This window comes from Jaculus jaculus, chromosome 18, assembly GCF_020740685.1.
Source record: "Jaculus jaculus isolate mJacJac1 chromosome 18, mJacJac1.mat.Y.cur, whole genome shotgun sequence".
Classification (NCBI taxonomy): domain Eukaryota; kingdom Metazoa; phylum Chordata; class Mammalia; order Rodentia; family Dipodidae; genus Jaculus; species Jaculus jaculus.
The window spans coordinates 14,325,802-14,352,150 of record NC_059119.1 but is presented as its reverse complement, the minus strand read 5'-3'; the positions used below and the strand labels follow the sequence as shown (position 1 = coordinate 14,352,150).

Sequence of the window (26,349 nt, the reverse complement as noted above, 5' to 3'; positions counted from 1 at the left end):
TCCTTATGGCGGGGTACAGAATGGCTGAAGAGGAAGCCCAGTGGCCGAGTGTTTGCCTAGCATCACGGGACCCTGGGCTCCATCCTCTCCAGCATCCTAGGGTGGAGGAAGGGCATGGAGGAGCGGCACAGATGAGCAATGGGGAATCTTGAGTTTGTTCCATAGGCTGGAGAAATGGCTCAGGCTTGGCATTTACTTCTTTATCCTAACTAATCTTTAACTAAACTTAATCAGCACTTGTGGCTGCGCACATTCCAGTGACAGTTTGATGTTTAGTCTTTTCATGCGGACAGGTAAGAGCCAACAACACAATAGTTCTAAATCATCTTGAGCCCTAAGGGATCAACTACCGCAACAGAACCTGACTGTGCCTTAGCTCCCGCTTTCTTCATCCCTCCAGGTGGCTTTAGAAGAACACAGAGCTTTTCGGCTGAGGATGTCGCTCAGGGGTAGAGCCCTAGCCTATGTGAAGCCCTGGGTTCAGTCCCCAGTGTGCATGCACACAGAAAACACAAATGCAATTCTGATGCAACTACCGTGTATAAAAATATACCTATACACACATTTAAAAAATAGAATACTGGAGCTGGAGAGGTGGTTTAACAGTTAAGGCACTTGCATGCAAAGCCTAAGGACCCATGTTCAACTTCCCAGATGCCACATTAGGCAGACACACACAGGTGAGGCAAGCGCAAGGTCGCACATGCCCACTAGGTGGCACAAGATCAGGAGTTCGATTGCAGTGGCTGAGGCCCTGGCACTGCTGATTCTGTCGTCGTCGTCGTCCTCCCCCCCCCCCCCCCCCCCCCCCCCGCTCTCGCTCTCTCAAATTAAAAAAAAATTTTAAATGGAATACTGTTCTATTTTCTAATTCTGTGAGGATGAAAAGTAACTTAGCAGTGAGTTGAAATTTGCTAGGATTTTTTGCTAGGTTTTTTTTGTTTTTTTTTTTTGGTTTTTTGAGGTAGGGTCTCACTCTAGCCCAGGCTGATCTGGAATTCACTATGTAGTCTCAGAGTGGCCCTGAACTCTCAGGATCCTCCTGCCTCTGCCTCTGCCTCCCGAGTGCTGGGATTAAAGGCCTGCGCTACCACACCCAGCTACAAAATTTGCTTTTTTTTTTTTTTTTTTTTAGTTTTTCAAGGTAGGGTCTCACTCTGGTCCAGGCTGATCTGGAATTAACTCTGTAGTCTCAGGGTGGCCTTGAACTCATGGCGATCCTCCTACTTCTGCCTCCTGAGTACTGGGATTAAAGGCGCATGTGCCACCACGCCCGGCATTACTATGTATTTTTGATACTAAGGTTGATAAAGATTTTAACCAAAATCACCCTGGGCACGCTTTGGCTGCTAGTGTAAAGCAGCAATAAGAAGCCACATGTCAGAGGATGTTTGCTCCCAGACATTGGAGAAAATGGCCTTCATGCACACCAATGAGCACCCTTTCCCTTGCTGTCTCATCAGCTCTCCTGGCTGTTTCGGGTTTCTTTTCTTTTGAAGTGTTGGCCCAGCTTGGCTCCCGCACTCCTACCTCAGTGGTCCTTCTGCTTGAGCTTCCAAAAGTGGCTGGGACTGCAGGCCCTTGCCATTCCCAGCTTACACTGGCATTTTTGGCTGCCTGTAAGTAAGAGCTTCTTTCATTAACATTGTTGACAGAGGTATCTTGCCATGGAGTCACCTTCCCCTCTGCCTCATGAGGTTGGCCTGGAGCTGGCCTTGAGTCACCGTTCCTTTACAGTGGATCTCTGGCATGCCCTGCAGCACCTCCCAGGAGGGACCTAGATGGCTTAATCCTGGACTGAGCACTCAGGGAAGAACACGTCTGTTTTTCTACCCACTCCTTAATCAGTTGGTGGGCAATGGCTAACTTGGGGGGCAGTGAGAATGGGAAAGTCTCGTCTTTGGGTTGCATAGAGGTGCCCGTTCTCTTCAGGGCTGAGACCACCTCATCACAACTGAACCAGGCAGCTGCCTCGAGTTCTCTCAAGTTCAGCTGAATCTGAAAGACAGGGAAGAAAAAAACAAAAGCACATTTAGCCAAGTGTGGTGGTGCATGCAGAGGTAGGAGGACAGCTGTGAGTTCAAGAACACCCTCGGACTACATAGTGAATTCCAGGTCTGCCTAGGCTAGAGTGAGACCCAAAAATAAAAAAGAAAAGAAAAAGCTATAAAATTTAAAATACTATGGGCCAAAGTGAGAAAATGGTTACAGAAGTAAGCTGTCTTAGGCAGGAACATATAAAAGCAAACAGTTGAATGCTAGCCTCCAGGGGTTGGAGGGAATGAGAAATAAGGAGGGGTTTGATAAATGTTATAAAGTTTCACTTACACAAGACAAATTCTGGGGCTGGAGAAGTGGCTTAGCGGTTAAGGCATTTGCCTACAAAGCTTAAGAATGCAGGTTCAATTACCCAGGACCCACGTAAGCCAGATGCACAAGGTGGCACAAGTGTCTTGAGTTCATTTGCAGTGGCTGGAGTCCCTGGCATGCCCATTCTCTCTACCTGCCTCTTTCTCTCTCTCTCTCTCAAAGAAAGAGATAAAATATTTTTAAAAAAAGACAAAGTAGTTATTTCATGGTTAAGATAGAATGGTAATTATTTGTTTGCTGAAATAAAAATGTCTTAGCCAGTTCAGTAGGAAAGCTAATAACACGTGTATACAGGTGGATACATTTTTGTATGTGTGACAGGGTCTCGCATAACACTTGTGTAGCAAGTATGAGCCTCAGCACTGAAGAAAACATGCTTGCTTAGCCGGGCATGGTGGCGCACGCCTTGCATCCCAGCACCCGGGAAGCAGAGGTAGGAGGATTGTCATGAGTTCAAGGCCACCCTGAGACTACATAGTAAATTCCAGGCCAGCCTGGGCTAGAGCAAGACCCTACCTCGAAAAACTAAACAAGGCCAAAAATATCTTTTAGATGCTAGGGGAATATATTGAGAGAGTTTCCATACCTCCCAGTTTAAACAGCTGGTAGCCACTTAAAAGGGTGAGGTGGAAAGAGACTGGCCCTTCCTCATGGGTTCTCTAAATAACATTACAGTGAGTGAAACATGTTCTCTGAGCGAAACCTAGCCAAACTGTGCGTTGCTTAGACCCAGGCTCTTCTCCATTGGCATAGGTGTGGTGATGCATGCCTTGAATCCCAACATTCAGGAGGCAGAGGTAGGAGGATCACCATGAGTTCGAGGCAACCCTGAGACGACATAGTGAATTTCAAGTCAGCCTGGGCCAGAGTGAGGCCCTACCTCGAAAAGCCCCCAAAATTAAAACTTTAAAAATTCCGTGAAGGTGTAAGTTTTATCGTAAGCATCACTGTAAAATCTAGACAAATGCTGATCAAAACTGGTACTGTGTATTCAAACACATAAGAGAAAGCGTTCTGGCCAGCAGATTGAATGGAGCAAAGAAACTCGGATAGCGAATGGGAAAGGAAGGGCTCACCTCCGTCTGCCCTGGTTTCGCTGTGGCATGGCACGCAATCATGAGCGAGCTGTTAGGGAAGGGCCAGTGCTGGGAGGCAGAGTACTCCAGTCTTTCCACTTCCAGTCCCACCTCCTCTGCCACTTCTCGGTGGATAGCCTCTTCCACACTTTCACCTGCAAGCACTCAAATTAATTCCACACAGCTGTAGATCGTAGATCTTGACAGTCCCCCTGGGACAGGAGCACAGACCTGCTTCTAAAGTCTCTGTGGCACATTCTCAGGAGTGTCCTAAATCCGAGTCCTTCCCGCACTAGGAATGGGGCCCGGAGTTGGATGGTGAGGCACAGTGTTTTAGTCCGGTAGGCTAGTAACAGTGCAAGATCAGAGAGAAAGACAGCTAGAGGGAGAGAGAGGGAATGGGCGCGCCAGGGCTTCCAGCCTCTGCAAATGAACTCCAGATGTGTGCGCCCCCTTGTGCATCTGGCTAACGTGGGACCTGGGGAACCAAGCCTCCAACCGGGGTCCTTAGGCTTCACAGGCAAGCGCTTAACAGCTAAGCCGTCTCTCCAGCTCTACAGTGCAAGATCAAAGGAAGCAGTGGGAGAGGTTACTGCTGTCCTTGGCTTTAATGCAGTTCCATTTATCACCGCTTGCACCTTTTACCCAGTAGACTAAAAAAATAAAACAATAAAATAAAATAATATAAGGTATAATTTTAAAAATATAAACCAAAGCTGGGCATGGTGGTGCATGCCTTTAATCTCAGCAGTTAGGCAGCAGAGGTTAGGAAGATCACCATGAGTTGAAGGCCATCCTAATACTACATAGTGAACTCTGGGTCGGCCTGGGCTAGAGTGAAACCCTACCTCAAAAAAAAAAAAAAAGACGGTGTGGGGGGGGATGGCTTAGCAGTTAAGGCACTTGTCTCCAAAGCCTAAGGACCCATGTTTGATTCCCCAGGACCCACATGAGCCAGATGCACAAGGTGGCGCATGTGTCTGGAGTTTGTTTCCAGTGGCTAGAGGCCCTGGGTATGTGCCCATTTTCTCTCTCTCTCTCTGCCTCTTTCTTCCTCAAATAAATATATATAAGCAGATATGGAATTCTAGCTAGGTACTTGTGCCACTTTTTCATATCCAGCTCACATGGGCTTTCAGGCTTTGGGGTAAAAGCACCTTTATCCACTGAGCCATCTTCCCAGCCCAGAAGGCGGTTTTCTTCTTTTATCTTTTCTTTTTTTTTTTTTGTTTCTTTTTATTTATTTATTTATTTGAGAGTGACAGACAGAGAGAGAGAAAATAGGTGCACCAGGTCCTCCAGCCACTGCAAACGAACTCCAGACTCACATGCCCCCTTGTGCATCTGGCCTACATGGGTCCTAGGGAATTGAGCCTCAAACCAGGGTCATTAGGCTTCACAGGCAAGCGCTTAACCGCTAAGCTGTCTCTCTAGCCCCTTTTTGTTTTTTTAAGGTAGGGTTTCATTCTAGCTCAGGCTGGTCTGGATTCACTGTGTAGTCTCAGGGTGGCCTTGAGCTCACAGCTGTGCTCCTACCTCTGCCTCCCAAGTGCTGGGATTAAATGTGTGTGACCACGCCCGGCTTAAGAAGGTAGTTTTCTTCACATGATAATGAAAAATATGTTTGAGATTCCAAGCTGTATGGCAGCAAGACAAGTGCCTACTAGTAATCAGGGCTTTTATCCTCCACTGTCGCCTGTATATGGCCCAAACTTACCGATATCACAAAAACCCGCCAAGGCAGAGTAAAATCCCTTGGGGAAGGAGCTCTGGCGGGCAAGCAGGCATCGAGGCCCATCAGACACAAGAGTGATCACCACAGGAGCCATCTAGGGAAGAATGGAAATTGAATGCTGTACTTTGGGGCCTAGTGGACAGAAGAAATGGACAATCAAGCCTTTGATCATACAGGCTTCCTTCCCCAGAACAGAGGAGTGACAGCCTTCCTAAATCACTGACCTCCCTCCCTCCCTCCTTCCCTTCCTCTCTCCTTCATAGCTTTTTTTTTTTTTTTTTTTTTTTTGTTTTTTGTTTTTTGTTTTTTGAGGTAGGAACTCAATCTAGCTCAGGCTGACCTGGAATTCACTATGTGGTTTCAGGGTGGCCTCGAACTCCTGGCAGATCCTCCTACCTCACTTCCTCCCAAGTACTGGGATTAAAGGGATGTACTAACTACCATGGCTTTCATACCCTTTTTCCATTCTCCCTATTTTTAAAAACTTTTTATTGACAGCTTCCACATATGTAAACAACATAACATGATCATAATCCCCTCCTACTACCCAACCTACTCTCCCTCTTCCCCTCTTGTTTTTTTATTTTTTTTATTTTTTATTTTTGTGTTTTCAAGGTAGGGTGTCACTCTAGCCCAGGCTAACCTGGAACTCACAGCAATCCGCCTACCTCAGCCTCCCACATCCTGGAATTAAAGGCCCCGCCGCATCTGGCATGTCCTCTTAAAGGCGCGCTTACCTGTGGATAGTAGATGATCTTATTGGAAGGACACACACGCCAGCTGCCAGCCAGGTTCTTCTTGGTGGGCTGTCCACTTCTGCTGCAGAATTGATGGCCATCGTGCCAGTGGAGAAGAGCCTGGGCCTAGCAACGCACAGATTGGCTAGGTTTCACTCAGAGAACTTGTACTGATCATAATGGTATCTAGAGAACCCATGAGGAAGGGCCAGTCTCTTCCCACCTCACCCTTTCAAGTGGCTACCAGCTGTTTAGGAGGTATGGACACTCTCTCAATATGTTCCCCTAACATCAGAAATCTAAAAGAAAGCTTTTTTTTTTTTTTTTTTGTCTTGTTTTGTTTTTCAAGGTAGGGTCTTGCTGTAGCCCAGGCTGGCCTGAAATTTACTATGTAATCTCAGGGTGGCCTTGAACTCATGACAATCCTCCTACCTCTGCCTCCCAAGTGCTGGGATTAAAGGCATGCACCACCATGCCCAGCTAAGCAAGTATGTTTTATTCAGTGCTGGGGCTCATACTCAAGGCCTCACACATGCTAGACAAGTGTTATGTGAGACCCTGTCACAAACACAAAAAAATATGTATACACGTGTTATTAAGTTTCCTACAGAACTGAAAACCAGACCCTACCGTGAACAGCAAGGAGGAATCCGTCGGATTCAGCTGAAAAAGAACCTTCCTCAGCTTAATGAAAGAACCTTTGAGCTCTGCCTCCATTTCAGATTGTGGTAAGGAGACTAGAAAATTAGAAAAGAGAATAAAATTAAACAAAGAAATCAAACCTTGCCTCTGGACCCCTCTCCAGTCCATCTTGTTTGAGCAATGTTTCCCAAGCTTGCCTGGTAAGAACTCATCTAGGTAATATAAAAATATATATATATACAGGTTCTCAAGCTCCTACCTGGAGATTCTGAAGCAGCCAGTGTGGCATGATGGCCACCCCTCCCCCCACTGTGTATGTCTGTGTGTGTGTGTGTGTGTGTGTGTGTGTGTGTGTGTGTGTGTGTATTAGGTGATTCATATCTCAGTTTGGGAAACATGAGAGCATGGTATATCCCAAGATCCTCCTCAGAGCAATAAGCCTGGCCACATTATCCACACTATCTTTTGAAGAATGACAAGGGAGCTCTATCTGAACCTCATTACAGCACTTTTTTTTTTTTTTGAGGTAGAGTCTCACTGTAGCTCAGGCTGACCTGGGATTCACTAGGTAGTCTCAGGGTGGCCTTGAACTCACAGTGATTCTCCTACTTCTGCTTCCCAAGTGCTGGGATTAAAGGCACCACCACACCCAGCTAGCACTTTTTTTTTTGTTTGTTTTTATTTATTTGACAGAGAGAGAGTGAGGGAGGGAGAGAATAGGCACTCCAGGGCCTCTAGCCACTGCAAATGAACTCCAGACGCATACGCCATCTTGTGCATCTGGCTTATGTGGGTCATGGGAAATCGAACCTGGGTCCTTTGGCTTTGCAGGCAAATGCCTTAACTGCTAAGCCATCCCTCCAGCCCTCCAGCCCTCATTCCAGCACTTTTATATCCAGATGACTAAAGTGAGAAGGAAAGTCTGATGGCAGCTGTGAACCCAGAATTAAAGTGGCTCCCAAATGCAGGTTTAAGAACCCAAAGCTACTCTATGATAATGTTGTTATTTCCTTACATTGGTTTAAAAAAAAAAAACAACAGAGGGCTGAAGAGATGGCAGTTAAGGCACTTGCCCGCAAGGCCTAAGGACCCAGGTTTGATGGGGGTGCCAGGGTTGCAAATGCACACAAGGTGGCACACGTGGCTGGAGGCCCTGGCATGCCAGTTCTCTTCTCTTAAAAAGTGATTTATAAAAAGAATGAGGGGAGCTGGAGAGAAAGCTTAGCGATTAAGGCACTTGCCTGCGAAGCCTAAGGACTCATGTTCAACTCTCCAGATCCCACATAATCCAGATGCACAATGACACAAGCGTGCAAGGCCACACACGTGCTCGAGGGGGCACATGCATCTGGAGTTCAATTACAGAGACTAGATGCCCTGATGCACCAATTCTCCCTCCCTCTCCCTCTCCCTCTCTCTCTCTCTCTCTCTCTCTCTCTCTCTATCTCTATCTCTTACATTAAAAAAAGGCCAGTCTGGGAGTGGAGAGATGGCTTAGCGGTTAAGGCGTTTGCGAAGCCTAAGGACCAAGGTTCGATTCTCCAGGTCCCACGTAAGCCAGATGTCATGTGGTGGCACATGTATCTGGAGTTCGTTTGCAGTGGCTACAGGCCCTGGTGCACCCATTCTCACTCCCTCTCTGTCTCTAATAAATAAAAATAAATCTCTTTGTTTTAAAAAAGGCCAGTCCATTGGGTTTGCCTCAAAAAAAAACAAAACAAAAAAAAGAATGATGCCATAAATCATTATTTTATTGTGGTGTTTTTGTTTGTTTTGTTTTTGAGACAAGACCTCATGTGGCACAGGCTGGCCTCTAACTAGCTATATAGTAGAGAATGACTCTGAACTCCTCATCCTCCTGCCTGTCTCTCTCAAGTGCTAGGATTACAGGAGTGCACCCTGCTTGCCTTTGTTTTCTTTTTGAGATAGGGTCTCACTTTATAGTCCATAATAGTCTTGAACTCTCAATTGTCCTGCCTTGCTTTCTCAAGTGCTATGGGATTATATGCCACTAAACCCAGCTTTGATGCCATGAATTTTAAAATACTTAAGATTGCCAGGCGTGGTGGCTCACACCTTCAATCCCAGCACTCATGAGGCAGAGGTAAGAGGATCACTGTGAGTTTGAGGCCACCCTGAGACTACATAGTGAATTCCAGGTCAGCCTGGGCTACAGCAAGACCCTACCTCGAAACCCTCCCCACCCGCAAAAAAAAAACAAAAACAAAACAAAACAAAAAAAACCTAAGGTTTTCTTTGGAATGGTATGATGTGAAATCCCAAAGTCTATTAATGGCAAGAAGTCGCTTTAGGAACAAGGTGACATACCATGTTTGGAGGAGGAGCTTTTCAGACCCAGATCCAGCGCGAACCACGCCTCACGCTGGTCGGAGCATCCAATCAGCACGGACTCTTCTATTCTTTGTGCATCCTGTCCAAACTTAGCCAGGACCCCTTCCAACTCTAAGCAACACAAAGGAGAAGTGAGAACACACACACACACACCACCACCACCACCACCACCACCACCACCACCACCACCACCACCGTCATCTAGATGCTCAGGAAATCACACACTTCAGCTGAAAGTCTATAACTGCCCCTCAATCTGTGAGGGTCTCATTACAGAACACGTCTTACCAAAATTCACACGTGTCCCTTGTATAAAATCAAGTAGGTAGGCTGCAGAGATGATGGTTAAATGCTTGTCTAGGAAGCCTAAGGACCCATGCTCAACTCCCCAGATCACAAGGGTGACGCATGCTCAAGGTTGTGCATGCACACAAGGTGGCACACACATCTGGAGTTCAATTGCAGTGGCTGGAGGCAGTGGTGTGCCAGTTTTATCTCAAAAAAAAAAAAAAAAAATCAAGCCGGGCATGGAGGCGCACGCCTTTAATCCCAGCACTTGGGAGGCAGAGGTAGGAGGATCACTATGAGTTCAAGGCCAGCCTGAGACTACATAGTGAAATCCAGGTCAGCCTGGGCTAGAGTAAGACCCTACCTCAAAAAACTAAAAAATTGAGGGGCTAGAGAGATGGCTTAGCAGTTAAGGTGCTTGCCTGTGAAGCCTAAGAACCCAAGTTCAATTCCCCGGTACCCACATAAGCCAGATGCATAAGGTGGTGCATGTGTCTGGAGTTCGTCTGCAGTGGCTAGAGTCCCTGGCATACCCAGGGACTCTGTCTGCTTCTCTCTGTGTGTCAAATAAATAACTATTAAAAAAAAAATAGAGTAATAAGGGCTGGTGAGATGACTCAGTGGTTAAGGCATTTACCTGCAAAGTCTAATGACCCAGCAGTTAATTCCCCAAGTACCCATGTAAAGTCAGATGCACAAAGTGGTGGCACATGCATCTGGAATTCATTTGCAATGGCAAGATGCCCTGGTGTACCCATTTTCTCTGTGTGTATGCCTGTATCTCTGCTTACAAATAAATAAATAAAATATTTTTTAAAAACTCGGGGCTGGGTACAGTGGTGCACACTTTTATTCCCACCCACTTGGGAAGTCAAGGTAGAAGGATTGCTGTGAGTTTGAGGCCACCCTGAAACTACAGAGTGAATTCCAGATAAGCCTGGGCTAGAGCAAGACCCTACCTCGAAAAATCAAAAAATAAATAATGAGGAAGCTAGAGAGGTGGCTTAGTGGTTAAGGCACTTGCCTGCAAAGCCAAAGGACCTTGGTTCGATTCTTCAGGACCCACGTAAACCACGTAAGCCAGATGCATAAGGGGATGCATGCATCTGGAGTTAATTTGCAGTGGCTGGAAGCCATGTTGTTTCCATTCTCTCCTCTCTCTCTGTCTCTTTCCCTCTCTCAAAAAAAAAAAAAAAATTCAGTAGTATTTGCCAATGACTTACACACATCTTCACATGTGCTTTAAATCATCTCTAGATCACTTACAATTCCTAACAGCAATGCAGTGGTGTGCACAGCTGTCATCATGTATCATGCAGAGGACAATGAGAAAAATGAAAGTGTCTGTGTGTAGTACAGACACAATGTTTTTTCAACTCACAGTTGTTTGGATCTGAGAATATAGATGCCAGCTGTATCTGGACCACCCTGAAGCTAATTAGCTGTGTATATTAAGTCTAATCACTTAAAGTTTTTTCTCTCCCCCTCCCTTTTTTTTTTTTTAATTATGTATTTATTTGACACAGAGAGAGAATGAGTGTGCCAGGGCTTCCAGCCATTGCAAACGAACTCCAGACGCATGTTCCACCTTGTGCATCTGGCTTACGTGGGTCCTGGGGAATTGAACCTGGGTCCTTTGCTTCTCTGACAAGTACCTTAACTGTTAAGCTATCCCTCCAGCCCCTGTCTCTGATTTTAATTTTTTTTTTTTTGAGATAAGAGTCTCGTGTGGCTCAGGTTGGCCTTGCACTTCTCATCCTTCTGCCTCCACTTCCCAAGCAATCTGAGCAGTTTAGACCAAAAGAATACTATCTGTGTGACTGAGTATGAAAGAAGGAACATACCCTCTGTGGTGGTTTGAGTCAGGTGTCCCCCATAAACTGAGGTATCCTGAATGCTAGGTTCCCAGCTGATAAGAAATTTGGGAATTAGCACCTCCTGGGGGCAGTGTATTGTTGGGGGTCAGGCTTATGGGTGTTATAGGCAGTGTCCCCTTGCAAGTATTTGACACATTCTCCTGTTCATGTTGTCCACCTGATGTTGGCCAGGGGGGTGATGTCCACCCTCTGCTCATGTCAATCATTTTACCCCTGCCATCATGGAGCTTCCCCTTGAGCCTGTAAGCCAAAATAAACCCGTTTCCCACAAGCTGCCTTTTGGTTGGGTGATTTCTACCAGCAATGCGAACCTGAGTGAAGCACCCTCTCAGTCCTAAGATACACGGCCGTTAGCTTACTGAGGCACTGAAAAGGTATCAGACTTAGACTACAAGAGGTCAGTCCAGTTACATAGTGGGCTTGCAGGCTGTGTTGCTTACATGGGCCAGAGGGGATCTCATAGGAGAGCCTGGTCTGCAGAAGGTAAGTGTTGTGCTGGGAAACAGCCAGTGCTGGACATGAAGTACTCCTCGTCATAAAACAGCCTAACTGTGCTGAGTTTCTTTTTCTTCTTCTTGTGCATCTGGCTATGTAGGACCTGGAGTATCAAACCTGGGTCCTTAAGCTTTTGCAGGCAAGTGCCATAACCTGTAAGCCACCTCTCAAGACTGGTAGTTAATATTTGAATGCACATTTCAGCTGGGTGTGCTAGCATAAGCCTATAGTCCACTTACTGAAGAGGCCGAGGAAGTAGGATCGCTTACACCCAACAGTTTAGGGCCAGTCCTAGGCAACGAAGTAAGACTCCCATCTCATAAATAAAACCACAGGTGGCTAGGAAGTAATGCAATGGAAGAGAGCTTGTGTAGCATGTGTGGAGCCCTGGGTTCAATCCCCAGCACCATCAAAAAAAAAAAAAAGTTAACTAAAACGAAAATCAAAATTCCAAGTGTGTATGTATGTATGTATGTATATGTATATATGTATGTGTGTATATATATATGAATTTCTTGTAGGAAAGACAAAAAGGGCTTATTTTGGCTTACAGACTCAAGGGGAAGCTCCTCCATGATGGCAGGGGAAAACAATGGCATGAGCAGAGGGTGGACATCACCCCCTAGCCAACATCAGGTGGACAACAGGAACAGGAGAGAGTACCAAACACTGGCATGGGGAAACTGTTTATAACACCCATAAGCCTGCCCCCAACAATACACTACCCCCAGGAGGCTTTAATTTCCAATTGCTATCAGCTAGGGAGACTAGCATTCAGAATACCCAAGCTTATGGGAGATACCTGAATCAAACCATGATAAGGCAGGAGGTCCAATCTGAAAAGCAGTTTCAGTGCCTTCTGATTTAAGGCATTAGTGGTTCATACCACCACAATAATAATATTTGACTGAACAATTCAAATTCATACAATACACTACTAATTGGCCGAAGCAGTTATTCAAGCTTAAGACACAAAAGCTGTTTGAAAAATCTAGACTCTAAATCCTAAGAATTTTTTTTGTTTTTTGAGATTCAATGTGGACTGAATTTCACTTAATAGCCACGAGCTTGTCTACTCCACTGGCATACCTTGGGCTTACCTGATCGGCTAAGCTGGGGGACCAGATACCCATGTTCTGATTCCTGAAGTAAGGGAGCCAGGTTGTGAAAGAGGTAAAATGTTCCTGTCTGCTGGGCTTTTCTACAGGCATCATCATTTTCCTTCAGTTCAAATAAATACCTATATTTGGGAAATAGTTATTATAAGACCACACATAATCATTTGTACACCAGCCATTTTGGGAGATTACCTGTAGCCTATCCTACATAGTTATATCCCTTCTCTCTCTCTCTCTTTTTTTTTTTTTTTTTTTTTTTGCTTTTTCGAGGTAGGGTCTCACTCTAGCCCAGGCTGACCTGGAATTCACTCTGTATTCTCAGGGTGGCCTCGAACTCATGGCAGTCCTCCTACCTCTGCTTCCCGAGTGCTGGAATTAAAGGTGTGTGCCACCACACCTGGCTCTCTTTTTTAAAAAAATCTTGTTTTTAGAGAGAGAGAATTGGCATGCCAGGGCCTCAGCGACTGTAATTGAACTCCAGACACTTGTGCCACCTAGTGAGCATGTGCGACCTTGCACTTGCCTCACCTGCATGTGCCTGGCTTATGTGGGATCTGGAGAGGCAAACGTGGGTCCTTAGGCTTTGTAGGTAAGTGCCTCAACCGCTAAGCCATCTTTCTAGCCCTATGCCCTTTTTTTATTACTGGGCTGACTACCTGTGAGGCTTGGAATTGTACCCAATGCCTTGCACATGCTATCTATACTTTCAGCCCTGTGGATTTTGGGGCAGGGGGGGTTGAGGTGAGGTCTCACTCTATCCCAGCTCAACCTGGAACTCATTCTGTAGTCCCAGGCTGGCCTCAAACTCCCAGTGATCCTCCTACCTCTCCCTCCTGAGTGCTGAGATGAAAGGTGTGGGCCACCTCACCCAGCTCAGCCCAGTTTTTATTTTTCATTTTGAGACAGGGTTTCATGAAGTTACCTTGGCTAGCCTTGAACCCACTTCCTAGCCCAGGCAGACCTTGAACTTATAATCCTCTTCCTGCAAGTTCGCTCCAGAATTGGAGATGGCTGCAGGTAATGGTGCATCCCTTCCTTTGTCCTTCTGCACACCGCGTCTATGTTTCTGTGGTCATGCAACTGTGCTATTTGTTTGTCTGTCTGTCTCCTCAAGGACAGGATCTGCCTTTCCTGGCTGTACATCTCAGTAATTAACAAATTGGATAGCTTAATTCAATAAATGTTTATTGACTTGAACTTCAAGGGTAATAAATATTTACTGACTTAAACCTCAAGTTACTTGGCCAGTATTACACAGTGAGGCAAGAATTTACAAGCACTGGAGTGAAAGGAAAACAAGTTCAATGATTAAATAAAAAAAAAAAAATCCACCACAGAATACCTAGAGATGAGAGCTGCCTTGATGGCTGCAGACGGAAAGCAAATAATCAGTCTGCAGTAACCCAGTCCACCCAAGAATGACAACAAGTTTTGCCATCAGCAAAGCATTGCATCACTCACCTAGCTCGTTCACTGCTCTACAGGGGCTGCCGGTGAAGCTTACATTTGGTCTGTTTAATTAATAAGGATATGTTATCGGTTTCTCACAAAGAAACACTAAGCTGGGCTTTTCTAAGCTTTTTATTAAGGGTGGTCAGAGTCTATTCCTTCAAGAGTTTTGCAAATGTCAGAGTCCATGTGATTTGGTGGAGATGAAATGATTCTCCTGGGGGGTCTAAATAGTCATCATTTTTGCCTGTTAAAACCCTAAAATGGAAAGTCGGGTGTGGTGGCACATGCCTTTAATTTTAGCACCAGGAGGTAGAGGCAGGAGGATCACTATGAGTTCAAGGCTACCCTGAGACTACATAGTGAATTCCAGGTCAGCCTGGTCTAAAGTGAGACCCTACCTCAAAAAACAAACAAACAAACAAACAAAAAAAGCTAAAACGGGCTGAGGACATGGTTCAGTGGGTAGAGTACTTGCCTTGCAAACATGAGGACGTGGGTTAAGTCTTCAAAAAGTCAGCCATGGTGGTGCACTTGTAATCTCAGTACTGGGGAGGCAGAGACGGATTCCTAGGCTCACTGGCCAGCCATTCTAGCCTACTTGGGCACTTCCAAGCAAATGAGAAACTGTCTCAAAAAAGGATGGACTAAGCCAGGTGTGGTAGCACATCCCTTTAATCCCAGCACTTGGGAGGCAGAGGTAGGAGGATCACTGTGAGTTCAAGGCCACCCTGAGACTATATAGTGAATTCCAGGTCAGCCTGGGCTAGAGTGAAACTCTGCCTCGAGAAACAAAAAAAAAAAAAAAAAAAAAAAAAAAGGATGGACTGAGGCTCAGCAGTTAAAGGCAATGGCTTGCAAAAGCCTGATGGCCTGGGCTTTATTCCCCAGTACCAACATAAAGCCAGATGCACAAAGTGATGCATGCATCTGGAGTAAATTTTTAAAAAGAAAGGATAGACTGCACCTGAAGGAATGTTACCTGGGATTATCCTCTGCTGTCCACATACACCTGTACACCCATATGCACACACACACACACAATTCCTAAAACAGGGCTGAGGGTGTGGTGGCACATGCCTTTCTCCCCAGAACCTGGGAGGCAGAGGTAGGAGAATCACTGTGCGTTCAAAGCCAGCCTAGAAAAACTACAGTGTGTGTTCTATGTCAGTCTGGGCTACAGTGAGACCCTACCTCAAAATGAAATGAAATAAAATTAAAAAATAAAATAAAATAAAACAGAGCTGAGGATGTAGCTCACTTAGAGCCTAGCATGGGAAATACCATGAGTTCAATCCAAAGTATTGAAGGGGAGGAAAAAAGAGCCCTAAAACACTCTTAAGTATGCCATATTCTATCAAGAAGTTTTCTGTAGCATCTGGGAACATTTTTTGTTTGTTTTTCAAGGTAGGGTCTCACTGTAGCCCTGGCTGACCTGGAATTCACTATGTAGTCTCATGGTGATCTCAAACTCACAGTGACCCTTGTACCTCTGCCTCCTGAGTGCTGGGACTAAAGTGCCACCATACCCAGCGCTGGAAACATTTTTTTAAATTTAATTTATTTTTTTATTGACAACTTCCATAATTGTAGACAATAACCCATGGTATTTCCCTCCCTCCCCCAACTTTCCCTTTGAAACTCCACTCTCCATCATATCCCCTCTCGATCAGTTTCTCTTTTATTTTGATGTCATTATCTTTTCCTCCTATTATGATGGTCTTCTTCTGGAAACATTTTTTAAAAATATTTTATTTTGGGCTGGAGAGATGGCTTAGTGGTTAAGATGCTTGCCTGCAAAGACTAAGGAACCATGTTCAGTCCCTCTCCAGATCCCACGTAAGCCAGATGCACAAAGGTGAGGCAAGCGCAAGGTAGCATGTGACCACAAGGTGGCGCAAGCATCTGGAGTTTGATTGCAGTAGCTGAGGCCCTGGCACCAATTCTCTCTTTCTCTCTCTCTCTCTCACTCTGCCTTAAAATTTATTTTATTTTATTTATTTATTAGAGAGAGAGAAAATTGCAGGTAGAGAGAATGAACACACCAGGGCTTCTAGCCACTGCAAATGAACTCCAGATGCATGTGCCACCATGTACATCTGGCTTAAGTGGAATCTGGGGAACCAATCCTGGGTCCTTAGGCTTTGCAGGCAAGCACCTTAACTGCTAAGCCATCTTTCCAGCCCTCTGGAAACATGTTCAGCACCAACAGACAGAGGTGGTACAGTCTGAAAATAGGAAGCAAAAGAACAAACATGCCCCTTGGTAATCAGCTTTGGAACCTTTTCCAAGTGGAGTGAAAGGAGTGAAAGGATTGGGCTCTTTATAAATAGAACACAAAAGAAATCTGATCTTTTAAGATGTGGGGTATTTTTACACTAACTTTGAGTGACTGCAGCTGCCTGGGGCAGACTCAAATATGACAAGTGTCACTCAGGAATTACCAAATATAAACAGTTGAAGAAATAAAAGTGGTACAACCTGTGCTTTGCCCAGACAGCCCCATCAAGCAAAACACCTAACACCTGCCCAAACACTTAGGCGAAGATCTCACTCCAAGAGCCTCCCTAAAGCATACACATACACATTTCTCATTAAGGATCTCTTTCTCTTTTTTTTTTTTTTCGAGGTAGGGTCTTGCTCTGGAATTCACTATGTAGTCTCAGGGTGGCCTCGAATTCATGGAGATCTCCTACCTCTGCCTCCTGAGTGCTGGGATTAAAGGTATGTGCTACTACACCTGGCTGCATTTATTATTGTTGTTGTTGGGTAATCATTTTTGCTCTAGCCCAGGCTGACCTGGAATTTACTATGTAGTCTCAGGCTGGCCTTGAACGCACGGCAATCTCCCTACATTTGCCTCCTGAGTTCTGGTACTAAAGGTGTGTGCCACCTTGTGCATCTGGCTTACTTGTGTGTTGGGGAATTGAACCTGGGTCCTTAAGCTTTGCATGGAAGCATATTAACCACTAAGCCATCATCTCTCCAGCCCACAGTGAACATTTTTATGAATAATCAACATATTTACTCCTCAGTATGGGATTTTTGAGACTGTATTACTTAAGAGGCCAAGAATAGAATAATTGCTGCTCAGGTTGGTCAAAACTCACCGGGTCTTAGTGACATAGGTTGACAGCAGCCGAGAGCACCTAAAAGATGTCCTCCTGCAGGCTGCTCCACAAAACACAGCCATTGTCAGTTGCCTAGAGAAAAGAGGAGGCTTTTTTTTTAAAGGTCATAGTATGCAACTTAAAGTAATAAATCACCAAGACAGTTATATTTTAAGCCATGACAGGATCACAGTAGAAAGAGCAACATTAGGTAGAAAAAAACTAAACAAGATTCAGGTGCTATCTTCCTTACAGTTCTCCCTTTAGCTCTTCTTTTGTGTGTGTGTGTGTGTGTGTGTGTGTGTGTGTGTGTGTGTGTGTGCGCGCGTGTGTGTGTGCGTGCGTGTGTGTGTGTGTGCGCGTGTGTGTGTGCGTGCGTGTGTGTGTGTGTGTGTGTGGTTTTTCGAAGGTAGAGTCTCACTGTAACCCAGGCTGACCTGAAATTCACTATGTAGTTTCAGGGTGGCCTCGAACTCTTGGTGATCCTCCTACCTCTGCCTCCCGAGAGTGCTGGGATTAACGATGTGCGCCACCATGCCCGGCTCCATGCTTCTTTTCTAACAAATGGAGCTGAAATTTTTTCTGCCAAGACCATCAGATGTGAGAGTTCAGTTAACACAGATAACTAATGTGTGCTCCTTCATACTGTGGGGTCGGTGCTGGGAGGTGACTGCCAAGCCAAGCAGGGTTTCTAGGTAGACCCATGACTGGGTCTTACCAATAGAATGAGAATGTGACTTCTCCATTCTCTTCCCATTTTGCCTGGAGGACTTCAAAGGGAAAACAAGGACACTAGGTAGAGAAGCCCGCATACTTGACTCACACAAGGAGGAAAGCCCCCTTCCAGCAACAAACAGTCCTTGACATTGGACTCTTTTATTGATTGATTTACTTGAGAGAGAGTATGGGCATACCAGGGCCTCCTGTCACTACAAACAAGCTCCACACACATGCGCCTCTTTGTGTGGGTACTGAGGAATCAAACCCGGGCCACCAGGCTTTGCGAGCAAGCACCTTTAACCACCGAGCCATCTCTCTAGCCCTGCCACTGGACTATTTTCAAGAAACAATTTTTGAACACTGGAGCTAGGGGAGTGGGGTCCAGTGGTTAAGCACTTGCCCAGCAGCATATGCAAGGTCCTGGTTCAATCCCTAACTTTCCATGTAATCACAACAGTAAGGGTTTGTTTTGTGGGCATAGAGTATTATGTGTGGTGTATGCACATGGGCGTGTGCAGATGTGTGTGCAACACAGAGGCCAGAGGTGAACTTCGGGTGTCCTTCTCCAGATGTATGCACCACGTTGTGCATTTAGCTTTACATGGGTGCTGGGGAATTGAACACTGGCCATCAAGGCTTTGCAAGGAGCGCCTAAACCACTGAGCAATCTCTCCTTCTCCCAATAATGTTTATTTATTTATTTATTCACTTATTTGCAAGCTGAGAGAGAGAAAGAGAAGAGAAACGGGATGTGAGGGCGATCTGGCTGCAACCTCTGTCACCCCATTGATTGCCAGGGTTGATTCGGCTGATCTGGCTGGCTAGGCGGTGTCCCCTTCCTCACCGCTCCAGTGCGCTCGGTGGAAGAGGACGACCTTCCCCCAATAAAGGAGGACCGGTCTTCGGTCAAGGGCATGCTAGAACCTCCAAACAAGCTCTCAAAGAGAAGAGAAACAGGGAGAGAGGGAATATGTGAGCATGCCAGGGCCTCCAGCCATTGCAAATGAACGCCAGACACATGTGCCACTGGGCTTCTGGCTCTACGTGGGTGCTGGGAGATTGAACCCAGGTTGTTATGCTTTGCAGTCAAGCTCCTTTTATGACTTTTTAAATTTTATTTATGTGTGAGAGAAAGAGAGAGAGAGAGAGATTGGATGTACCAGGGACTTCAGCCACTGTAAACGAACTCCAGATGCTTGCACCACCTTGTGCATCTGGCTTATGTGGGTCCTGGGGAATCAAACCAGGTTCCTTTGCAGGCAAATGCCTTAACCACGTCTCTCCAGCACCCCATAATGTTTTTTAAAAAGGTTTCCGAGCCGGGCATAGTAGCACACACTTTTAATGGCAACACTCAGGAGGCAGAGATAGGAGGATCACCGTGAGTTCAAGGTCATGCTGAGACCCTGAGACTACCCAGTGAATTCCAGATCAGCCTGGACTAGAGTGAAACCCTACCTCAAAAAATGAAAAAAAAAAAAAAGTTTCCACCATATTCAAGTGCTAAAATTTAATTTTTTTATTTAAATTTGGTGCTGGAAATTGAAACCAGGGACTCACACATACTATGCAAACACTCTGCCACTGAACTATACCCCTAGCTTCCTGGCTACTGAAATCTCAGAGTTTATTTATTATGACAGGTAGCATTATCCCAACTAATAGATTAAATAGGAAGTCTAGGATAACACTAGAGTCATGGGGCCAAATTTCTCATAATCCATAAAAAACAGTATTTCTCAGGGCTGGAGAGATGGTTTAACAGTTAAAGTGCTTGCCTGCAAGGCTAAAGGCCCCAGGTTTGATTCCCCAGTACCCACATAAAGCCAGATGCATGAAGTGGCACATGTGTCTGGAGTTTTAAAACAGTGGCTAGAGGCCCTGCTGCACCCATTCCCTCTCTCTCTCTCTATTTGCCTCTTTCTCTCACTCTTTAAAATGTATATTCCTCAGAGAATGAAATGTGAAGAAATCCTATTGATTAAAAAAAAAGTCGGGCTGGAGAGATGGCTTAGCGGTTAAGCGCTTGCCTGTGAAGCCTAAGGACCCCGGTTCGAGGCTCGGTTCCCCAGGTCCCATGTTAGCCAGATGCACAAGGGGGCGCACGCGTCTGGAGTTCGTTTGCAGTGGCTGGAGGCCCTGGCGTGCCCATTCTCTCTCTCATTCTCTCTGCTTCTTTCTCTGTCTGTCACGTTGAAATAAATAAATAAACATAAAACAAAAAAATAAAAAAATTAAAAAAAAAAGTCATGGCTATTAATTTTTTTTTTAGGCTAGCCCAACTAACTGGCCTTTTTTTTTTTTTTTTTTTTTGAGGTAGGGTCTCATTCTGGCCCAGGCTGACCTGAAATTCACTATGTAGTCTCAAGGTGGCCTCGAACTCACGGGCAATCCTCCTACCTCTGCCTCCCGCGTGCTGGGATTAAAGGCGTGTGCCACCATGCCTGGCCTTTTTTTTTTTTTTTTTTTAAAGAGATGGGAGAGAGAAAACTGGCATGCCAGGGTTTCCAGCCACTGTAACTGAACTCCACACTCGTACACTACCTTGTGTGCATGTGCGAACTTGCACACTTGCATCACCTTGTGCATGCGTCGGGCTTAGGTGGGGGCCTTGAGAGTCGAACATAAGTCCTTAGGCTTGGCAGGCAAGCACCTTAACCACTAAGCCACCTCTCCAGCCCATGGCCATTATTTTAAGAGCTGATTATGTAAATTTACACAAATCCAAGTCACTTACTTTTTTTTTTTTAATTTTTATTTATTTGAGAGCGACAGACACAGAGAGAAAGACAGATAGAGGAAGAGAGAGAATGGGCGTGCCAGGGCTTCCAGCCTCTGCAAACGAACTCCAGACACATGCGCCCCCTTGTGCATCTGGCTAATGTGGGACCTGGGGAACCGAGCCTCGAACCGGGGTCCTTAGGCTTCACAGGCAAGCGCTTAACCGCTAAGCCATCTCTCCAGCCCTCACTTACTTTTTGTAGCACATTTTGACTCTGAAAAAAATCCATTGTGTAGAGTTTGTTTACTTTTTATTTATTTATTAATTTTTTGTTTTGTTTTTTGAGGTAGGATCATGTTCTAGCCCAGGCTGACCTGGAATTCATGATGTTGTCTCAGGGTGGCCTCCAACTCACAGTGATCCTCTTACCTCTGCCTCCTAAGTGCTGCGATTAAAGGCGTGTGCCACCACATCCAGCTTATTTTTATTTTTTGGATTTATTTATTTATTTTAAATATTTTATTTATTTATTTATTTGAGAAAGAAAGAGGGAGGGAGGGATGAGGAGAGGGAAAGATCAAGAGAGAGGGCTGGAAGGACGGATTAGCAGTTAAGGCGCTTGCCTGTGAGGCCTCAGGATCCAGGTTCAATTCCCCAGTACCTACATAAGACAATGTACAAAATGGTGCATGCTTCTGGAGTTCGTTTGCAGTGGCTAGAGGCCCTGGCATGCACATTTTTCTTTTCTTCTGTCTCTGTTGCAAATAATAAATATTTTAAAGAGAGAGAGAGAAAATGGGGAGGTCAGAACCTCCAGCCACTGCAAACAAACTCCAGATGCATGTGCTACCTTGTGTATCTGACTTATGTGGGCACTGGGAAATCAAATGTAGGTCCTTTAGCTTTGCAGGCAAGCGCCTTAACCGCTAAGCCATTTCTTCAGCCCTTATTTATTTATTTATTTTATTTTGACGTAGGGTCTCACTCTAGTCCAGGCTGACCAGGAATTCACTATGTAATAGTCTCAAGGTGACCTCAAACTCACAACAATCCTCCTACCTCTTTAATCCCAAGTGCTGGGATTAAAGGCCTGTGCCACCACACCTGGCTACATTTATAATATTTAATTATTAGTATTATTATGGGGTAACCTTTTTTTTTTTTTTTGCAGTGCTGGGGATTGAAGTCAGGGTCTCATACATCCTAGGCAAGTACTCTACTGCCGAGCTACATTCCTAACAAAATATTGCCTTTTACATTGCATGTAAGTATTTTCTTCTCCTTGGAGTGCTAAGAAAAAAAAAAGTTGAGAAATTCTACTGAAAGAGAAAATTAGAACAGTTAAATAACCAACCACCTTTTAATTGAGCCCAAGGGAAGCCAGTTTTGACAGTAACTTACCAAGGAACATTTCAAGTTTGGGCCTACTTTGTGGTTGCATAATCATGAGTCACTGATGACTAATCCTTGAATTGTTTTGCTTGCAATCTATGTCCCAGGCAAGGGTAAAGTATATTTAGCATATGCAAGTCAACAGAGTATTTATTAAGTACTGATGTTATGCAAGGTCTCTTAAGAAACACAAAAATGACAGTATGAAAGTCCTTGCCCTCAGGGAACTAGTGAGAGAGAGAAAACAAATAACTTTCACCAAAGACAGTATGTGCGGGCTACAAAGCATTCCGGGACAGTATTAAAGGCAGAATCCCCGTTTTAATAGTCTAAAGATCTAAAGATGAGATATACTGGAAGAGATGAACTTAATTTTTCTGCCTCACATGCAACTCGGAAGGTGTAAATTGCTATAATTTTATTTTCTTGGTTTTTCGAAGTAGGGTCTCATTCTGGCCCAGGCTGACCTGGAAGTCACTATGTAGCCTCAGGGTGGCCTAGAACTCACAATGATCCTCCTACTTCTGCCTCCCGAGTGCTGGCTTAAAACAAAATTTTTTTTTTCAATTTTTTTTTCTTTTGTTTTTTTGAGGTAGGGTCTCACTCTGGCCCATGCTGACCTGGAATTCACTATGGAGTCTCAGGGTGGCCTCGAACTCACAGTGATCCTCCTACCTCTGCCTCCCGAGTGCTGGGATTATAGGCATGCGCCACTACGCCCGGCTTAAAACAAAATATTTTTTTTTAATTTTTTTTTTTTGGTTTTTTGAAGTAGGGTCTCACTCTGGTCCAGGCTGACCTGGAATTAACTCTGTCATCTCAGGGTGGCCTTGAACTCATGGCAATCCTCCTACCTCTGCCTCCCGAGTGCTGGGATTAAAGGCGTGCGCCACCACTCCCGGCAAAACAAAATATTTTTAAAAAATTAAGTCAGGAGCTGGGCATGGTGGCACATTCCTTTAATCCCAGCAATAGCCAAGGATGGCCTTGAACTCCTCCTTCCTCCAACATCTGAGTGAAACTCATAACTGTAATAAACTGTAAGTGTTTATTTTTTCAAATTACTAAAAACATGTATAACAAACAGTTAATAGTGACTAGTTTAGGAGAAAAAAAGTAGGTAAGAAATAAATAAAAGAGGTATTTGTAATTTTTATTTTTGCATGCAATTAAAAAATATTTACTTATTTTTTAAAACTTTTTAATTTTTTATTTGAGAGAGAGAGAGAAAAAAAAGGGGGGGGGGGAGGCACAGAGAGAGTGGACATGCCAGGGCCTCCAGATGCTGCAAACAAACTCCAGATGCATGCACTACCTTGTGCATCTGGCTTACGTGGGTCCTAGGGAATCAAGCCTGGGTCCTTTGGCTTTGCAGGCAAGCACCTTAATGATGACCCATCTCTCCAGTCCTACTTACTGTTTTGATACAAGCCCTTATTATGTAGTCTAAGAAGGCCAAGTCACTCTGTAGCCTAGACCTGGCTGTAACTTGTGGCAGTCCTCCTGTCTCAAGCTCCCAAATGCCATGATTACAGGCGTGAGCAACTATACCCAACCACTTAATTTAAAAAAAATTGAGGTATGGTCTCACTGTTGCCCAGGCTGACCTGGAACTCATTCTGTAGTCTGAGGATGGCCTTGAACTCACAGAGATCCTCCAACCCCTGCCTCCCAAGTGCTGGGATTAAAGGCATACACCACCACATGCAGCTTAAATTTTTAAAAATATTTTTATTTATTTATTTGCAAGCAGAGAGAGAGAGAGAGGGAGAGAGAGAAGATATAGAGAGAGATAGAATGCACGGGAGTAGCAAGTCAGGTCTTCTAGCACCACAAGCAAACTCCAGATGCATGTACCTCTTTGTACATCTGGCATTACATGAGTACTGGGAATTGAACCTGGGTCATTAGGTTTTTCAGGCAAATACCTTAACCACTTAGCAATTTCTCCAGTCCTTAAATTTTTCTGGGAGAGGGTGTCTCGAGGGTAGGGTCTCACTCTAGCCCAGGCTGACCTAGAATTCACTATGTAATCTCAGGATGGCCTCGAACTCACAGCAATCCTCTTACCTCTGCCTCCAGAGTGCTGAGATTAAAGGCTTGCGCCACCATGCCGGGCTCCTCAAAATTTTTTTAAAAAATATTTTATTTATTTGAGAGAGAGAGAGAGAGAGATAGAAACAGGCAGAGAGAGAGAGAAAGAGAAATTGGCACACCAGGGCCTCTAACCACTACAAACAAATTCCAGACACATGCGCCACCTTGTGTATCTGGCTTACGTGGCCACTAAGAAATTGAACCTGGGTCCTTAGGATTTGCAGGCACATGCCTTAACCACTTAGCCATCACTCCAGCCCTTAAAAAAATTTCTTTTAAACCAGAGGTAGGGAGGCAACTCAGTTAGTACAGTCCTTGCCTAGCAGGCATAAGACTCTAAATTTGGGGCTGGAGAGATGGCTTAGCAGTTAAGGCATTTGCCTGCCAAAGCCAAAGGATCCTGGTTTGACTCTCCAGGATCCACATAAGCCAGATGCACAAGGAGGCGCATGGATCTGGAGTTCGTTTGCATTGGCTGGAGGCCCTGGCATGCCCATTTTCTCCCCCCCAAAAAAATGAATAAATATATTTTTTAAAGATTCTAAATTTGATTTCCTGCACTGTATAAATCAGGCCTATAATCCCAGTCCTGGGGAGGTTGCGGGAGGAAGATCAGGAGTTCAACATCATTCTTGCCTACATTCGAGGGCAGCAGGGGTACATGAGACCCTGTCTATAAAAAAAATTATATCCATAAATACATGTTTTTTTAAAGACAAAAGAAAGTATAGTAATATAGTAAATAGTTCCTGGAACTAACTGTTCAATAAGATTGTTCCTAGGCCACCATTCCCAGAAAAACCTCACCATACCCCCCCCCCCCCCCGTGAGTCAAAGAGAATTCCTTTGGTAAGGTTTGTGGATCCTGGGAAATGCAAGAGCTATTCGGTTATGTTTGTAGCTTGTGACTAATTTGTGTGGCCAACTGTACCTGATTGGCTTCCTGGTGTCTCGCCTGGTTTCTGCTACTCAATTAGCCTTAGCCAATGGAGGATTATCATAGCCTGCTGACTCAGAGTGGTCATGGACCTATTTTTTTTAATGTTTGCTTTTCCTTTCTTTCTTTCTTTTCTTCTTTCTTCCTTTCTTTTATTTTATTATTCATTATTGACAACTTCCGCAATGTTGTTTCTTTTTTTTTTTTAAGTACCAAGGCTGATAGAAATGAAAGGTAATACTACTTTTACCAAAAACTAATTTATGACGACATAGGATCACAGTTTCTCTGAAATTCACTCACATTTTTCAAGCTGCTCATCTTTCTAGATGGAAGGTAAGGCAAAAATGCTCCTCCTGAATTTTCATGGTTCCTTTCATCAGAAGAGGCATGGCTTCCCTTGTGTTTGGGAGAGCCCTTTTGGGAGAGTTCAGTGGCAATGGGAAGGTTGCCAAGCTGAGCACCCACTGGAATACATCTTTCGGTGTCTCAATGACCTTGTTTATAGGCAGACTTTTATGGTTTACATCCTAATTTTTTCCCCCATCCCTTAATTCAAAAATTAAGGCAAAAGGTGAGTGATTGGTAAATTCAGTTTTTAGTATAACTCTCCGCAAAATTTTCAGAAAACTTTTTTTTTTTCTGTAGTTGATGTGATAGTATGAAACTGGCCGCCCTTGGAGGAACCAGGGGTACTAAGTGAAAGTTGTCAAATGCTGTAACCAACGGTTTTTAACAAGTTCTGGTTGTGTCTAGATATGACATCCTTCCTGCTCTTAGAACCTGAACAGTGTTCTGTTTCACTGTACTCACTGTGGATTCTTTTCGGGGTGCCTTCCTGGGCCTCATGAATCTGCACAACCCAAGAAACTTCAAACTTTCAAGTTCAAAAGGATTCCCTTCCCGAAGGAACCATTGCTGCTTCTGCCACTCTTCCCAGAATTCCCTTCAAGATGCACTCTGGGAAATGTAATTTAATCTCTACATGGCTATAGTGAGCCACACTTCCCAGAATCCTCCTAGACATTAGCAATGCACTCTGGGAACTGTAGTTCAATTCCCAGGGACACTACTGTGTTCTCTGCATAGTTAACCATGATCTTCAAAAGCATGGTCGTATGGGCTAAAGACATTACTTAGTGGTTAGAACACTTGGCTTGCATGTGTGAGATGTTGGCATTTCATCCCCAGTATTAAAAAAAAAAAGCATGATCATTATGATCATTATAAGA

The 26,349-nt window shown here is 44.7% G+C and overlaps 1 protein-coding gene across 2 annotated transcripts; it reads right to left on the bottom strand.

Annotated features, from left to right (window-relative positions):
- Positions 1-1,175: 1,175 nt before the first annotated feature.
- Positions 1,176-26,053, bottom strand: Nudt13 (nudix hydrolase 13). 2 transcript variants are annotated; one of them, XM_045137523.1, is made up of 9 exons: positions 25,931-26,053; positions 17,250-17,342; positions 12,673-12,812; positions 8,889-9,023; positions 6,549-6,655; positions 5,919-6,044; positions 5,164-5,275; positions 3,447-3,601; positions 1,176-1,998 (listed from the first exon to the last, which is right to left on the bottom strand). In XM_045137523.1, exons 2-9 carry the CDS (start codon positions 17,330-17,332, stop codon positions 1,732-1,734), a joined length of 1,125 nt encoding a protein of 374 aa, XP_044993458.1. In that variant the 5' UTR covers positions 17,333-17,342; positions 25,931-26,053; the 3' UTR covers positions 1,176-1,731. The 2 variants fall into 2 exon arrangements, with proteins under 2 accessions (XP_044993458.1, XP_044993459.1); XM_045137524.1 differs by lacking the exon at positions 12,673-12,812.
- Between the last annotated feature and the right edge of the window lie 296 nt (positions 26,054-26,349).

Excerpts from the sequence above, each read along its gene's own strand:
- Nudt13 (XM_045137523.1), bottom strand. The coding sequence starts at position 17,332 with ATGGCTGTGTTTTGTGGAGCAGCCTGCAGGAGGACATCTTTTAGGTGC. Across the intron at positions 12,813-17,249 it reads ACCTATGTCACTAAGACCCG|GTATTTATTTGAACTGAAGG; the intron begins GTGAGTTTTGAC and ends TCCCAAATATAG. Across the intron at positions 3,602-5,163 it reads GGCGGGTTTTTGTGATATCG|GTGAAAGTGTGGAAGAGGCT; the intron begins GTAAGTTTGGGC and ends GAGTGCTTGCAG.